The following is a 17,620-nucleotide window of genomic DNA, read 5'->3' on the forward strand; positions in this document are numbered from 1 at the left end:
TAGAGGGGGCGCCAGGTGGGACAGGCAGGTGTCCTGTCTGCTCATTTGTGGCAATTTGTTGTGCGCAGATTTTGTTGGCTGACAAATGTGCTGGCACCCACGCAGTTGGTCCTTATAATTTGTTTGGCTTTTGTCATCTATTTATCAAATGCGCTTATTTTTGGCAGCTTATTAGTGGCCAGGCCACTGGGTCTTAGGGATAAGACAGCAGTTACCACAAGGGCTGGGCTAAGCTCTTGCTCAGCCACCTGCACTGGCTAAGAGGCAGAGAGAAACTCCTCCCCACCTTTTACTGGGATAAAAAGCATATAAATAAAACCTTCTGGAGCTTTAACTCAATTCTTTTGCGAGTCATCACAATTTTAAACTACACAAGTAGTTGCTGGAACAGTTCCGATATAATTTTTACATCGTGGATGAGTCTCTCACCTATGCAATGTCCTGTCGTTCCTCTTTTTACTGCTAAACGGTTTGGCTTGTCGCTTTTTTATTGTTGCTGGGCAGTCGTTGGGTCCTCCTGTCACGTACGCAGCGCCCGTTTTCACGTATTTGAAATATTTTCCAAAAATTACCCAATTTTCCGTGTGCTCCCTTAAAAAGTATGTTGCTGCTCCCCAAGACCAAAAGTGGGCCTTATTGGGAAGGAGGCAGGAAACGTTCCTAATGAGCAAATTTACTTAATTCATTGTCAAAATTAGTAGACAAAAGGTCATCGCTTGATTTTAAAACAATTATTATTTTGTTTTGTTTTATTAATAATTATTTTTCAAGATTTTTGCTTTTCGTTAATAATTTGTTAGATTTTGTTGTGTCATATGCTCGTATCTTTCATTGAATTACGCTTAAAGATATTTACAGAGTTTCGTTTCGTTTTGTTGCTGTAGCTTAGTTTTGTTGTTGTTAAATTCAAGTTAGATTACTTTATGGCATTGGCTTTTTTTTTATATTTAGTATGCAGCTTTTTCTATATGTTTATTTCGTCGTATCTATTCGAATGCATATAATCTTACGTTTTGTTTTTTTTATACATCTAAAGATTGGTTTTTAAATTCACAAATAATTTACACTTACAATTAGCACACATTTATATATATGATTCCTTTTTTTTTTGTGGATTTTGTTGATCGTATTTTGTCATTAAAATATTTTCAGTTTAAGTTTTATAGCGATGACATTAAGTAAGTGAGACTTAAAAACAGTTTACAGTTTACAGTTGACAACAATGCACATTGATTTTTATTAAAGTTACACATTGATGCACTTAATGCGGCCTACGCTTAAATCTAATTGCACACACACACACACACACACACTCACTCACGCACACACATACACATGCACACATGCTGTGCTACTTAATTAGCATTTAAATGTCTGCACATTGCTATTTTATTTATTTGTAAATTTATCCCCTTAATATTAAAATTGGCGCATTCATTTTATGTTTTGCTCTTTGTTTTCACTTTTGACATCTTAACGCTAATTTAGTTAGCGTTTTAATTTAAGTATTTACACATAAAATGTATATATTTATGACAATTAAAATTCAAATTAAAATTCTCGCTTAACGCACATACAATTTCAATTGTTATCGGATATCAAAGTTTATATATATGTGTTTATGTTGAAATTGGTTTAATAATTATAAATAGACAAAGCATTTGATATGGCGCTGCTCTCGGGCTATTTACATAAATTTATAATTGTGTTTGAATGTATTTCCACTCTCCATTAAGGCTTAATCACAATCATATTTCTCTATTGTTTTCATTTTATTCAACTTTTTTATTTATTTTTTGGTTTACTTGTTTTGACTCTGTTGTTGATTCTAAATTTGTCTAACTAAACTGTTAACATTGATAGCGCTTTTTGTTTTGTTTGGCAGCAAAATAACATGGAATGTTATTAGTAGTTTTTCTCTCTTTCATCTTGTTGATTCGAAATAATAATATTTAGGTACGCTGCTGAACATACAAAAACGGACAGAGAACAGAGATTGAACATGGTACACTTAATTTATAAATAGGTTTCGCTCGACGGCTTTGTATATTGATTACATACATACATACATGTGTAATTGAATTGAGTTCTCATACATACATACACATAAAAAATTTGGCAATTTATAAATTTACGATATGTTTTTGTTAGTTTTAAGACCTTTCGACAGTCACCAGCTTTTAAATGCTACATTTAATTAGATTCATCCAAATTTCATTTCCTTTTCTTTCTTTCTTAACTTTTTCTTTTCGTGTGAATATACAAATTTATTGAGTGCATTAATTGTAAATAAATTGCATTGAAAAACATTTAACAACATTTTTGAAAATGAATTTCTTTAGCCCAAATAAATGTATTTAAATTCTTAACTATTTATTAGATCAAGTGTGAATCAACTTTGCACTCGTGTATATCGAATGACAGTTAAATGTTTGCGTTTTGTTTAAAATTCCATTGAAAATTACTGTGCTTATTTAATTTATTTAGTTGTATTATTATTGTTATTAGCTATAGAATGCTTAAAACTATTTTAATTTCAATACATATACATATATATATTCATTTATCTTAAATATATATATTTTTGTTACGTTAAACTCGTTATTTGCAACGCCCTACATTGATTCTGTTCGATCTGTTGAGCTTTTCCTTTGTTTTCATGTTTTTGCATTTTCTTTTTTTTTTCAATTTCATGTTCTGTTTTTTTTTTTTTTTATGTTTAGTGCAGCGCCGCTTTATCTTATTGTGTGGAAATACTTATAAATTAATAACATACAATACACACATTAATTATTAACTATGTACAGTTTTATGAATAACTTGTTTTCCATTTAAATACGCTTAACAATTTTGTTTTTTTCCCAGCTAAAAACAGGTTTGTGACGCTTATTTAAAATATATATATATACTTTTTGTTAAATTTAAATAATTGTATATGCATATAAATATGGTTTTTCTTATACAAATTAAATTCAAGAAAGCTTTTGTTAACGACATAAATAAATTAGCAGCGTTCGTTTTTTCTCTTTTCTTTTTTTTTCTTTTCTTATTTTTTTTTTTTGCAATTTGCACGTAAAGTTTGCAATATTTTTGATTTTTATTTTCTGCGTAGCGAAGACGGAAATTTAGTGGAAAAATGGGCGGGGCTGAATGCATGGGCGGCCAGCTTAATGCAGCTACCGCGCAGACAGCAGCATCTGCCGCCGCTGCGCGGTTGCTGCAACAGCCGCTGTTGCTGCCGCTGACGACGCGTCACTCGCTGAGCGTCGCAGCTGGCGCAGAAACATTGTGAGCTTTTGCTTGGCCGCGGTTAGCAACTCGAGCTGCACGCGCTTATCTTTAACTCTGACCTTATCTTTGGCCTTATCATTACCATTAGCGAGATCAACAACAATATCTTTGACCGAATCGCGATTCACTCGGGCCCCGGCCTTGCTGTGCGTGGACGCTGGCCAGGATATAACGCCGCCGCCGCCGCCGCCGCCGCCGCCGCCGCCGCAGCCGCAGCTGACGCCGGCCAGAGTGGCGGCCGTGGCCAGCGCCAGCAACAGCAGCGCACTGGGCGCCCGGGCCATTAGGAGCGAGTCCGTTTTGCTGGCTGCGTTTGATTGAATGAAAAGCGATAAGAGTTTGGTAACAAATAATTCCCGGTATGACATACCTTGCACCGGATCGGCGCGCGAGTTGCTGGCGAAGGCGCTGTCGCTTTCGCGCGACTCCAAAACCGGCGCCTTCTGCGGCCGGTCGCCCTCGACGGACTCCTCGTTGCTGCGCCAGTAGAAGGTCGAAAGCGCCGCCACACACTGCAATTCAGGTTAAAAGCAAACAATGAGCCAAAGAGCTGGCCGAGAATTGGGCAAGCAACTCACCTTTAGCTTCATGTCGCCGTTGCGAAAATGCTGCTGCTCCACGCGAAACTGAAGGCCCAGCACGGAGGTCTCGAGGCCCTCACGACCCGATACGATAGTCTCGAATTTTCGCAGCTTCTGCGGCTCGGCGGGCTCTCCGTTGACGAACCAGGACAGATTGACAGCTGGCTTGGAGCGGCCGGCGGTGCAATTGATGCGCACCCAGTCGCCAATTTGATAACGCGGACGTCCCCCAATTATTTTCGGCGGTCCCTGATCCGGCAGAGCTGCAAAAGAAGAGGCGCGACATCAAGTTGGTTAGTTGCCGCTCGTCCAGGCTAACGAAGTCAAGCTGTGCAGAATTTAATTTACGGCTAGTTGCAGGCACAGACAGGCCATCGTAATGTCAGCTCCATCTGCCGCCCGCAAACACCGCTGCAAGCGCCGAAATACCATAATAAACCAAACCCAAACCAACAATAAGAACAACAAAGTCGCCGGCGCCCAGCCGGAAATTCAATAAAAGTTCCAGCCGCTGATGCACTGACAGACTGCTGATAAAATTGCACAAAAAAAACGAAGAAGAGAAAACAAGCGAAATAAAAATAAAATTTAAATGAAGGCGAAATCCATACTTGATGCATCGCAAATGTTAATACCCTACACCGGCTGCAAGAATAAATAGGCTGAACAGCGCCTTTGCCTCGCCCTTGAAGCTAATTTCAAATAATTGTATATTTAACAGTCTTAGAGTTCTGTTATTCTAACATAGCTGTTATATGTTATTTGAGGGAAATGTTTATGTCTTAGCAACAATTTAGGGCCTAGGATATTATTGTTAAGGTCTAGTTACTGCTTCCAAGCCTATGGAATATATTCCGACTGGTTTTCCAAAAAGGCCTATCTAATCCGCTGATCACTAAGCTGGATTCCAGAAAGCACCCGACGCAAAAGATTTTGAAAACTAACTTTAAATAATTCACTTTTTCCAAAGAACATTTCTATATATTAAACAGTTAATTTCTTATCATATATTCCAATTGGTTTTCTAAAAAGTCCTGTCATATCCGCTGATCACTAAACTGGACTCCAGACTGAATCCAACGCAAAAGGTTTGGATATATTTGATTTTTTTCCAAACAACATTTGTATATATTGATCAGGATTAGAGTGCTGTTATTCTAACATATCTATTATATGTTATTTAAATGTTAATGGCTTATCAGATCGCCAGAAACAATGTAAACTCTAGGAAATTATTGTTAAGGTCTTGTTACTGATTCCAAGTATGGAAGGCCTGACTAATCCGTCACTAAGCTGGACTCCAGACGGCGCCCAAACTGCCAAAAATTTGGAAAACTAATAGAAAACAGTGAAAAAGGCAAAGCTTCAGCTTTGGTGATACTTCCTGCCAGGATGGCTGAGCTTCGTGACAAAGTTCTAATACCCGCTTGAAGACTATAAATCAGTGCTGAGCAAAACTATGCGAACGGAAACGGAAATGGTTGTTTTTTGCCAGAGGGCTAACGGCATCTGTGGGCGCAGCGAGCGCTGAAAAAGTGGCAGCTGGGCGCTCGGGACTCGTAGCTGTGGCATATGCGAGCAGTTGTGTTGTTGAAGCTTTTAAAAACTTTGATTGAAAGCCAAACAGGCAGCGCACAATATGGCCAACAAAAAGCCAAAACAAAGCACAACAAAAGCGCGTCAGAACAAAGACAAAGCAACAGCCCAGACCAGCCCAGCCCGGCCCAGCCCTGTCGAAGGGCGAAAGAGATGGCAAGTTGTGTACATGCCCACGCAAAAGTTTATAATTGAACAAACGAAATGTCAACGCCAGCTCAAAGCGTTCCGGCTGCCTGGCTGCTGCCACGTGTGACTCGTTGTCCAAGGCAATAAGCGTGATATCCTGGATCCCGACTGGATGCGAGACCGGCAAGCACTTATGTAGTATGTAGTTCCAGGCAGCCAGGCAGCACGCACTTAAAGCAACTTCCAAATGTTGTTTTGTTTGCATTTCGAGTTGGTCGCGGCGGCGTCTTCAAAATTGTTCTACAACCCCCCCAGGAAATTGCTGAACAAGACAGACAGTCAGAAACACAGACAGACAGTTGCAAAATTGAGTTAGATGCTGAGCTTTGGCAGGTTAACGCAGAAAGGCCGCTCAGGGAGACAACATCGGAGTTTAGTTGAGCTTAGCTAAGCTTATTATAAACATGAAATCAAATAAAGCCACGTCAAATGCAGCCAAACACTTGAGCAGCGGGCAAATGAACAATTCAATTTGCCCCATTGCAGTAAATTAACCTGGAATAATAGACAACAAAGGTTTCGAGTTGCAAATTATTAAAGATATACAAGGTTAACTATTCTAAGTTAGCTTGAACTGCCTCCAAGTTGATCTGTATTCAGCTGATCAATTAAAAATCAGTTAGATTTGAATTAATAAAAAATTTAAATAATCAGTACAGCTGTTAACTAAGACTTGGACTCAGAGTTGATTACACACTTCCATTCCCGAGCCGCAATTCCCACTTCAATTATTAAAGATATACAAGGTTAACTATTCTTAGTAAGCTTGAATTGCATTAAAGTTAACATACGTAATCGGCTGATCAATTAAAAATCAATTAGATTTAAATAAATAAAAAAAATAAGTACAGCTTTTAACTAAGACTTGGACTCAGTGTTGATTACACACTTCCATTCCCGAGCCACAATTCCCACCTCAAGGAAACTTTCTGTGGCCAAGTTGAATCGTTGGCAAAGCCACAGCTTGATTCGCAATTTCTAATTAGAATTATAAGTTTTCGACTGACTTTGTTGAATTACACACACACACACAATTGTGATGTCCAAAGCTATTGGCAATGGCAATTGGGTATACTTACATACAACAACCATGTCGCCGTGCTCGGTGACCGTTTGGAAGGATGGCGCCTCGCCGGATACCTCGCACCGGAAGCGGCCCGCTGACTGCAGATTGACGTTGTGCAGGTTAACAATCGCGTCGCTCGAGTTGTGCAACTGCAATTAAAAATTGTTGAATGAGTAAAGCAGCAGCAGCGAAAAAAAAACAAAAATAATGCGAGCAGCCAAAATGAAACCCAGCAACAGAAGCAGCGAAAAGTGGCAAAAGTTGTAAGAGCAAAGGATGTCGCTCGTCCGTCTTCGAGTCCGTCTCGGCCATGTCGCAGACATCGACAGTTGCCAGTTGGCAGTTTCAATGGACGATGGACGATGGCCACTTTGGACGTTAATGTAACGTAATTGTTTTTGAGAACGAGCAGAAAATGCTTTTTCAATGTTCCAGCTCTTTAAGTTGTCCAACGGACTTTAAGGGTCAGTCCGTGCGAACGTTAGGCAAATATTTCACTTGAACTTTAAGCCATTAAGCGGCCAGCCGCTGGCGGTTGCCAGTTACGAAAAGGGGTTTCTTTTTTTGTTGTGTTTTGTTGTTGTTTATCTGGCCAACGAAAAGTGCACTTTGTTATCTTTTATTGCGCATTTTTTATACGTTTGTGTTCATTGTGCTCCTGCTGCTGCTGTTGTTGCCTTAACCTAATTTATAGTTTACCTAGCACACACATTCACACTCATACACGCTCACATTCGCTCAGGTGAAGCTCACGTCTAAGCAGCCAACAGTTTTCAACTGCAATAAAACAAAACGAAATCCAAACAGAACCCCAACTACGAAGCTACAAACTAAAAAGTTGCTGGCCCGGCCACGTCAGTCACTTGAATCGATTATGCTAAAACAATATCCGCCAATGGACTTGGATATAACCATTAGCATTGGCTGCCGGCCAAAAGTAACTCTCGCAGCTATCTCTGCTTGCAACATGTTTCGCGTTTTATCTGCGGCCCAACATCAAAGCTGAGAAGACCGCCAGCAATCACGTATGTGTGTGTGTGTGTGTGTGCCCCTCGGTTGTTATAATGCGCATTATAGACACGTTCGGCCACGCCCAACTCCAGCGAAAAGCGCAACTTGAACAATTTATTGCACTCCAATTGAACAGGATGCGTGGGAGTACATGCAGGACTTGGCATGCCAAGCAGTTTTCACTTTTTCGGCAGACGATTAGTGTGGTTCGTTCTAGCCAAGCTCCACTGTTCGGGTTTATGACTCTCTGTGTGTGTCTGCCGTGTGCTCACGTGCTTATCTCGAACTCAGCGAGGCGCTTACCAGCACTGGAAGTGCGCCCCTCCATCGAGTGTGTGTGTGCTGCTATGCGTACAATTTTTGGTAATGGTTGGGCTAGGGGAGAGGTGCGACGGGGCGAGGGGGTGGGTATTGTAGCCAGGTAACCGTGGGCTAACCTGTAACGTGCGGCGCATTTTACGTGCCAAAGTTTTAGTGGCAAAAATAATGGAGCAATGGCATTTAAGTGCGCCACTTTTATTGTTCCTGTCAGTCCAGGTTCTACGATCATAGTTCGATTTGGGAAGTATTGGGCGTGGCTTGGCCGCTTTATTCTAGACTATCATTAGGTGCGTGCTAAGTTTAAGTTGCAAACTATTTAAAACACAACAACTGCGCCCACTTCAGGGCTGAGGCTTGACTTGCCCGAAACACAAGCTTTCTGTGGGGAGCTGCTGCAAGGTGGAGCGCCGTGATAAACACAGCTCTTCTGCTGCAGTTCATTTTAAGTACAGGCTAGACCCACAAGAAACAAGTCCCGGGAGCGGCAGACCGTGACGAGGGCTGGGCTTAGTGAGCTCTATTGTCTGGCTGCGCCGCAAAGCAGGCAACGTTCTCAAAAGCAATGGCGCCCAACGTGGGTATATCTATATTTTTTTGTTTTTTGTTTTGGTCATTTCTGGCAGGCATACTCACATCGACAGCAACACCTGGCAAACGGAACGTTTGCGCCGGCGGATTATCCCTGGGCACATAGCGATAAAACTCATTGCCATCCTTGTACCATTTGACCGAATAGAGCGCCTCGCCGTCCAGATCGTATAGGCACTCCAGCTGTGCTGTGGCGCCCTTAATCACGTAGTTCGGTATGCGCACCTCGACCAGACGCAGTCCGGCTGTGAAATCTGTAATACAAAAAAATTAACAATATTAAATTGGTTCGCATATCCATTTACAGGGCTTTCACGCTTGCGTATGCTTTAATTTTTAATGTGACCCGCTCATGATTGATTTATGTTTAAGCAAATTGCCTGGCGTGGAGTGCGTGAACAGAACGGACCTGTTGTTATTGTAATGTTAATTAATTATAAAAGTTTGTTCTGTTGGCCAGCATAAATGTCAACCCGTTGGCCAAATGACTGATTGCCTGGCCCTTAAATAGGCTTCGTTCTCCCTCTCTCTCTCTCGGCGCTTATATTGCCGCAAAATTTATGTATTTTTAATATAATTTATAATAACATTTTATCATCGAGTCAGGGACATTTTATTTATTTTCCCTTCTGCTATTTTTTATTTTTTAATTTACAAAAGTGCACAGCGCTCAACTCGGCCATAATACTTATGTGAGCATGATATATAATGTGCCAGATATATATAGAATGTTATATAGTATACTCGATTAATAAGTCAACGTGATGACACAAATGGACGCCATGTGGATTGGGCAATGTTAACTGTAGCTCGATTTAGTGGCCGGATTTATGTGTATATAACTTGTAGTCTAGTGTATGTAGCACTTGAATGCGCCACTCCACTTAAGTCAGCTCAACTAAACTAGACTCGACTCGACTCGACTCGACTCTATTCCACTCCATTCCACTACACTCGCCTCGTCTCGTGTTACATTTTATGGCAAACTTGTTTATTGTCAATATTGACAATGATACACACACATTTAGAGATAAACTGCCACCTACTCGGCACATGTGGGTCTTTGTGCGTGTCTTATATTATTAAAGTCCCCAAGGCACACACACAACAGCAGCAGCAGCAACAACAACAATGCGGACTGACTGCTCACTCTGCTGCCTCTAAGGATGCTGAAGGACCTTCGGTTGCCGCCGCCGCTTCTGCTTCTTGAACTGGAGGCAGCAACCAATCGTTGCACATTACAAGTGTAATAAAATGTGAAAGGATATTATTGTATGAGCACAGTAGATGCATCTCCAAGCCGAAGACCCTTCAACAGTCCACCAGAGAGCAGCCAAAGGACTGCAAAAGGGTATCCTGGCAACAAAAACAAAAAAAAGTTGTACAACAAGACTTATGAAATGCAATGGCACATTCCTTAAAACCTGGAGAGCAGCAAAAGTCAAGCAAAATAAAAATACCTGGCACAACAGAGAGGAAAAGTAATTACATTAATTAAAGGATTACATAAATGCAGTTTATAGAAACAACAAAAATTAAAACAAATGTTAAACTATTATGAAAAAATATATGCCAGCACATAAAAGCTTTTTGAGGGCAAGTATGCTGGTTATATATATTAAATCATTTTTAGTATACCTTAATTCTCCTCTTTCAGCAGCAATATTGAATGAAATACATTTTTGTTTCTCTTTTCTTTTATTTAATTAAAAATGCCAAACATATTTCAGAACTTCATGTGCATCGATTCTTTTGTAGATACATTTTAAAAATATTTGTGCACGCTTTTGTTGTTTAAATTTAACAAAATATCTGCAAATTGCCAGAACTTGTCGTCCCTAAATGTGTATACAGGTAATTGGAAAATTGTATCGAAGGCGTTGATCTGGCAGCAGATAAAAGGGCATTGAAAACCACAAAAACAACCTCACTCCACAAAAGGCAACAACTTTCAACCAAGATGCATCAAGTGCAAGTGAAACACATTCTTGAGCTTGAGAGTAGCTCAAGGAGCAAGCCGCAGCAAGGATACGCACATACTTGGATGTATACTAAGGCAAGAGGAAATATTTTACTTTGGACAGTCAAGCATATCCTTATATCCTTCAAGACAATAGTTAAAGTTAACAGGAGCTTTTCATACAGCTTTCGATCGACTTCTACGCCTCTAAGATCTGCTTCAATATTTACTATTGTTCATTTATTTAGTGAACAGCTGTAATAGAAATAATAATAAGTTATTTATGCCTAAATTGACGCGAATTACACAAAAGATTCGAGAACATTTGCATTTTGAAAGATTATTCACTTGAACCGGGCGTTGCCGGGTTTTTTCTGCCAGTTTACGTAGTTCAAGGAGCAGAAAATTTTTGTATTTACTTTAAGTCGTTGCCTCTCTCGCCCATTTTATGGCAAAATTATAAGGGGTATAACCAGTTAAGCAACTGCAGTCTGTTTGCATGCGCATGTGGAATGTGCTCTACATGCACCATGCCATATATAAAGATATGGAAAGTTTGAGTGTGTTTGCTCTTAAAGTGAATTTGGGTTGCATGGCTCGATGAAATGCCTGCAATGGCAGCTTTTGACTTTTGGCACTGGCGCAAAGAAAAGAAAAAACAGAGAAGAAAAGCAATGAAAACAATGAAAATGTGAAAGGAAAACCAACTCTCCTCTCATTAATTCTGCTTAAGAGTCAGCACCAGCTCGATGCCGATGTCGATGCCAGGGCTGGGGCTGGGGCTTGGGCTGGGACTGAAGCTGGGGCAAAGTAAGCGCAACTAAAGTTTTGCCTGGTAATTTAAGTAACTTTGTCATTTGGGCACACACACACGCACATGCGCTCGCCCACACTACAACGGGAATGTCAACACACAAAGAGCAACACAATGCGAAACTTGTGCTGAACGTGGGCGGAATGGGCGTGGCGGCATTAATATGCTTATGCTGCGACCTCGTCCATGTGAAAAATCAATTTTTCCCCTTGTCACCTTTCCTTGGCGCTTTCTTACAGCCTCATCCAGTGACAAGTTTTGTCGGTTCGAAAAAGTTTTTCGCCATTCTTATACTTCATTGGGGTTAAGTGATTAAATTTGCACAAAAAAAAAAAGGAAAAACTGGCAGCCGAGGGCAGCTGGAAAAAACTTCAACACATGTGACAGTCGCCGAATAATTGTTGCCGAGTCGAAAAACTAAAACTTTGTTGCATGCATTTTGGGGCAACGAAATTTGATTATGTTGATTATGATGACAAAGTTCCGGTTGGCAGTTGGAAAAGGGGCGCTGACATGGCCGGCAAATGATTTGCCGGCAACTTTGAATGGCAATTTACCCTTTTCGACAGCTCCAAGGAATTGCCAAAACTGTTGCTGCACGGCCGGCGGGGGCCACCACCGGGGGCTGCTTGTTTAAGCTATCAGTTGATAAGCATGCGAAGGACCTATTGAAGCGGGCAATGCCAATGGAAATGGCAACAGGATCACAGGCAGGACCAGGACCAGGAGCAGGACCGGGCCCACTTCTAATGTCGGTCACTTTTGGTCTTTGGCCCAAGTTAGCATCGTCTTGTCGTTTTTTGTTGTTGTTGTCGTTGTTGTTGTTGTGTGGCTGTTGTCCTCGGGGCAGTTTCAGCTTAATATCCGTTGCCATTGTTGTTGCTGTTGCTGTTGCTGGTTTATTAGTAGTTCGTGCAGGATAGAGGCAGGATGTCAGGATGCCAGCACGCCGGGATGCCTGGCATGTCTGCTGGGACTGCGTCGAGCTGCCGCTGCCGTTGCCGCTGCCACATAAAAGCAGAAGCTGTTTGCTTATGTAAATGTCTGCATATGAGCCTCGCACCACATCCTGTGACCTACGTACCATGTCCTGGCCATAGCCAGCAGCCAAGAGCCAAACAATGCCTTTCATGTTGTGCGTGTGTGTTGCTGTGCGTGTGTGTGTGTGTGGCTGTGGCCATCGCCCGAGGTAGCAATATTTGTTTTCTTGCTTTCATCATTTGCATATAATGGAGCTGTAAAAGTTCATAAGATGTCCATGCAAAGCACTCCCGGGTTGCGCCGGGAGGGCGCAGCGATCCTTTTTGCCTGCATCGCATGCATCGCTTTCGATTGAGGCTAAGAATTTATTAAGCCAAACTATGCATACGATTTGATTTTGTAAAATTCTACAATACAATTTAAATTGATTTTTCAAATCCCCAAACTAAGACCCGATAACAGGAGCTGCGCTCAAATCATTGGCCACAAAAAAAAAATGCGCAACTTTTATGCTTTTACAAACAGAGCTGGAACGCAAGCAAAATGAAAAAATATTTGACTATTACGAACTCGGGGATTCACTCCCATTTGCAGGAAAATGAGAAAATATGCCGGACTTTTCGCGCTTTACATTCGCCGCACCTCGCCACGACTGGGATTGGGATTGTGCTAGGGATTTGCACTGTGACCCTCTGGTCCCGGCGTGACTTTAATGCGCGCTGTGCATGGGCGGCCGCAGGGCGTGGCAAGCGCAACAATTACTTCAGCGCTCCCCAGGGCAACATAAAAAGCCAAAAAAAAAAAGAAAGAAAAATGGAAAAACTGTATGGAAAATGAAAGGAAAACAAAAAACATCCGCATGCAGCTTTAAGTACTGACCGCCGGGCATGCGAGACCCCGCCCGGAGCCCCCTCCCCTTCTCGCACTCAACAGCTCAACTAGACGTTAAACTAGGCAATACTGTAGTTTTCGGTCTGGTTTCCTGTTCTCCCCTAGGTGTGTTCTCTCGGCTGGGCTTGCGTTAAAAATTGCATTGCATTAATAATTAATTGTTGCGCCGGTTCGTCAGCAAAGACAATTGTTGGCCTAATTAGTTTGGGCTATCAAATAATGGTAATAGGCCCGCGCCGAAGGGAATTGGGGATGAAATATGCTGACAGCGCTCGTTAGCTTTTAAAAGGCAAAGTTATCTCTAAATATAAAATTGTTTGTCCTGACTGACTGACTGACTGATTAAGAAAGCCTAAGCCGTAAGAGCTGGGAAGCTGAAACTTTTATTGTAGTTACCTCTTAGGATGAGGATACACGTTAAGGCGGGGTTTTTGGAAATTCCACTGGCATGTGTGGAAAATTCGCGAAAAAAAAATTGGCGCTTAAGGAAATATCACCCGCAACAGTGGTTAATTAGCGAAAAACGGTTATATGAAAGTATTTTGCTTCCATACATACCTACATACCTACATACATATACACATTCATACATATATATATATGTATGTATGTACATATGTACATGCATACATATATATGTACATACATATATACATACATATATATATATATACATACATATATATGTAAATACATACATGCGTATATATGTACATACATACACACAAAATAACAACAAAAAAAGCAACAAAAAACAAACACAAACAAAAAACAATACAAAAAAACACTACCTTACTACCTAAGCATGAAAAGCTGCTGAGCCTACTTGAATTCTTGAGAATCGAGGAGTAGAGCACTTGGTAGATATTCGTTTTGTTTAAATTTGCAGCACAGCGCCAATTGAGCTTGGTCTGCGTTTGGTATTAGAAAACAAACATGCACGCGTACATATATTTATAGCTGCATACATACATGCATGCTTACACTAACACACACACACACACACTCATACACACATACACATACATAGACACACACAAAAATATATAATACTTATATGCACTCGGACAAAATAACTGTATTATTGTATACTTTGTTCAACATTAGTATCAATGTGTGTATTTTTATGTATGTATGTAAGATTTAATTTGTTTTTGATTTATATATGCATATGAATGAATATGAATATGAATATCTCTATATATAAAACTGTTTGTCCTGACTGACTGACTGATTGGTGATCAACGCACAGCCCAAACCGTAACAGCTAGGAAGCTGAAATTTTCACTGTAGTTACTTTATGTGGTGTAGGTGCACGTTAAGGCGGGGTTTCGGGAAATTCCACCCGCAAGTGTGGAAAAATCGCGAAAAACATTTGTATGTAACTTTTTTGTTTACCATCCGATCGGCCCCAAACTCATTTTCAAAGATCTATGTTCAAATTCAATTGAGGGGTGTTTCACACTTTTTGAAAAATCCATCCCTCCTTGGTCTAAATGGGGGTCGAAGATTTGTTGGATGACGTTTTGTGTTCAAATTTATCATTTGGGACGTGTTTCTCATTTTTCGCAAAATCTAAACTCCTTCGGTGGAAAATGCATTTCCAAGATTTTTTTGGTAAATTTTAAGTTTTGTCCGGTTTGCATACAAGTTGTTTGATTCCCGTCCGATCAGTTTCAAAATCATTTTCAAAGCTTTCTGAAAATATTGATTTTATAACAGACGTGCCACGGGCAAGGCCGGGTTATACCCGCTAGTATAATATATAATATTTGAGGGTACCATATACACATGAATTTTGACTAATTTATAAGTTGTCAGATTTAGATGCCAAATTCATCTAGAGACCAGACCATGAACAAAAATGCAAACCTAGTGAAAATCAGATGATTTTTGACCGAGTTATGGGGGTTGGAAATTTTGACCTATATCTATATAGGATATTTGAGGGTCCCATTTTCACATGAATTTGGACCAAGAATCACGTTGCCAGATTTAGATGCAAAATTGATTAAGAGGCAAAACCATGAACAAAAAGACAAACCTTATGAAAATCGGCTGATTTTTGACCGAGTTGTGGGTGTGGAAAATTTTGACCTATGTCTATATAGGATATTTGAGGGTACCTATGTCTATATAGGATATTTTAAGGTACCATTTTCACATGCATTTTGACCAAGAATAGTGTTGCCAGATTTAGATGACAAATTCATCAAGAGTCCAAACCATGAAGAAAAAGACAAACCTTATGAAAATCGGTTGAGTTTTGACCGAGTTATGGGTGTGGGAAATTTTGTCCTATGTCTATATAGGACATTTGAGGGTACCATATTCACATGAATTTTAAAAATTTTTATGTTGTCAGATTTAGATGCCAAATTGATCTAGAGGTCAAACCATGGACAAAAAGTCAAACCTTATGAAAATCGTATGATTTTTGGCCGAATAAATTGGTGGGAAACTTCGAACTATGTATGTCTTTATAGGATAGTTACGGGTATACCCGTTACATATTTTGGGCTTACGAAAGCTGTTTTTTAGCAGTTTTAACAGTTCTTTCTCGATCAGATTGTGAAGCTCTTATAGCTAGTTTTTCAGTTGTTGTATTTTTTATCTCATTTATGGATTACACAAAAGTTCAGGCTGAAAGCATACTTAAAGCTTTTGTTCTCTTGTTCTCCACTCTATGCTTTATTAAAAAAACGTAGGACTGAAAGCACTAAAACCTTTTTTCTAACAAAAGTTTTTAAAGCTTTCATAATTAACTTAAAATGTATTATACTATCTCTTTCTGTAAAAAATTGTAATCCAGTTTAAGTTATCTACAATGGGTGGGTTTCGTTGGCGTTCATTTACATTGTTGTTGCTGTCAAAACAGTTTTCGCAGCACCTTAATTAATTTTTGCCCACTCTTCGAGCCAAACATTTGCGGTACACATGAATTTCAATGGAACTCATGCTGCCCATATATCGTTTCGTGTGTATTGTATTGTATTGTGTTTATGGTTAAACCATGATTTACGCTCATTATTTGCCTTTCTCCCCCACGCACACAATTACACAAGCACTCTATCTCCCTCTCTCTCTTTCTCGCTCACGCTCAAGCTCCTTCTCACTCTTGTAGACTATTTGCGATTGCTTGTGTATGGAACATTTTCCCACACATCAATGCCAACAACAGCAACAACAACAACGCCAGCAATGGCAATATCTAGAAACGTTGCTAGCTCTCCAAACTGGGGCCAAGCCGCCATTTATGTAACGCCATTATATTCATTAGCGCCCCACACACACACACATGCGCACACATACACGCATCCAGGCAAACAAACAAACACACACACACACACACACACACACACACACACCCGCAAAACCAACGCTCAAAACCAAATTGTTGCTATTGTTATGCAGTGCGCGATTTTCCCTAACCTCGATCTCCCTCTCTCTCTCGCTCTTTCTATATGTGTGCGCGTGTGTGTGTGATTATATTTATATGTGTGTATTTATGTAGTTGTGTGTGTGCATGTTTATTTTTTCGCTGGATGGCGTCAGTAATTTGCTCCTTATTGAGATGTTGTTTATTTACTAAGCAATTTGTATTCATTGTGCGCCGCCCAAGCTCATGTTACCAACATTTTGCCCCCCCCCCCTCGCCCGTCTAGCACCTTCCCCTCACTATTTTAGGCAAGGGGGGATATCTGTATCTGACTGCTAAGTTATAGTTTCCGCAACTCATTTCAATGTTTGGCGAATTGATTTTGATGCTGCCGCACGTTGGCCACGACTTCAACTTAGAGTAATTATTTTTCTTTGCCTGCGTATATTCTGTTGAGCTTTGCATGGAAAGCCTTTGCCGGCCTAAGCCATTAAAAGCCAACTTAATTTATTTGCAATTAGCCGAGCTGAGTATTTTGTTGTGTGTGCTTCTGGCCAGGTCAGAGAATTGGGCTGGGTTTTGTTGATTCATTAGCAGGTTTGCCGAATTTTCCACAGACACCGAAAATAACAAAAAATTTGATCCTAGACAGATTTCTAGGAATTTAATAGCAATTAATAATTTGAATATGTATGTTTAGTTAAAACGCATAAAGGCCAGGAATTATGGGTTTAAATAGGGTTTATTGCATTTACTTTGGAGAGCCTTGGACTGGCAAACTATTTGGAGAACTTTGAACAAATTGAAGGTTGCTTCTGGATTTGCTCAACTCTTATCTTTGTTATTTAAGCCATCTCCAGGCAACGCTTACACACACATGCACACGGACGCACGCACACATAAACACACTTCTGCTAATTTATGTAGAAATTAGCCAGGACTCGCCTTAGGT

The 17,620-nt window shown here is 40.3% G+C and overlaps 1 protein-coding gene across 1 annotated transcript in view; it reads right to left on the bottom strand.

The window, feature by feature from the left end:
- Nucleotides 1-716: 716 nt before the first annotated feature.
- Nucleotides 717-17,620, bottom strand: part of beat-IIIc (beaten path IIIc) — an 83,084-nt gene continuing 66,180 nt past the window's right edge. The window contains exons 3-7 of the mRNA XM_064692489.1: nucleotides 8,689-8,897; nucleotides 6,737-6,872; nucleotides 3,870-4,135; nucleotides 3,662-3,803; nucleotides 717-3,598 (exon numbers count right to left, since the gene is read on the bottom strand). Coding sequence (XP_064548559.1) covers nucleotides 3,177-3,598; nucleotides 3,662-3,803; nucleotides 3,870-4,135; nucleotides 6,737-6,872; nucleotides 8,689-8,897 — 1,175 coding nt within the window. The 3' untranslated portion in view covers nucleotides 717-3,176. The remainder of the gene's footprint in view (nucleotides 3,599-3,661; nucleotides 3,804-3,869; nucleotides 4,136-6,736; nucleotides 6,873-8,688; nucleotides 8,898-17,620) is intronic.

Source organism: Drosophila montana, unplaced genomic scaffold (genome assembly GCF_035044405.1).
Source record: "Drosophila montana isolate Dmon_TW-CO22-7 unplaced genomic scaffold, ASM3504440v1 contig_3617_1, whole genome shotgun sequence".
Taxonomy (NCBI): Eukaryota; Metazoa; Arthropoda; class Insecta; order Diptera; family Drosophilidae; genus Drosophila; species Drosophila montana.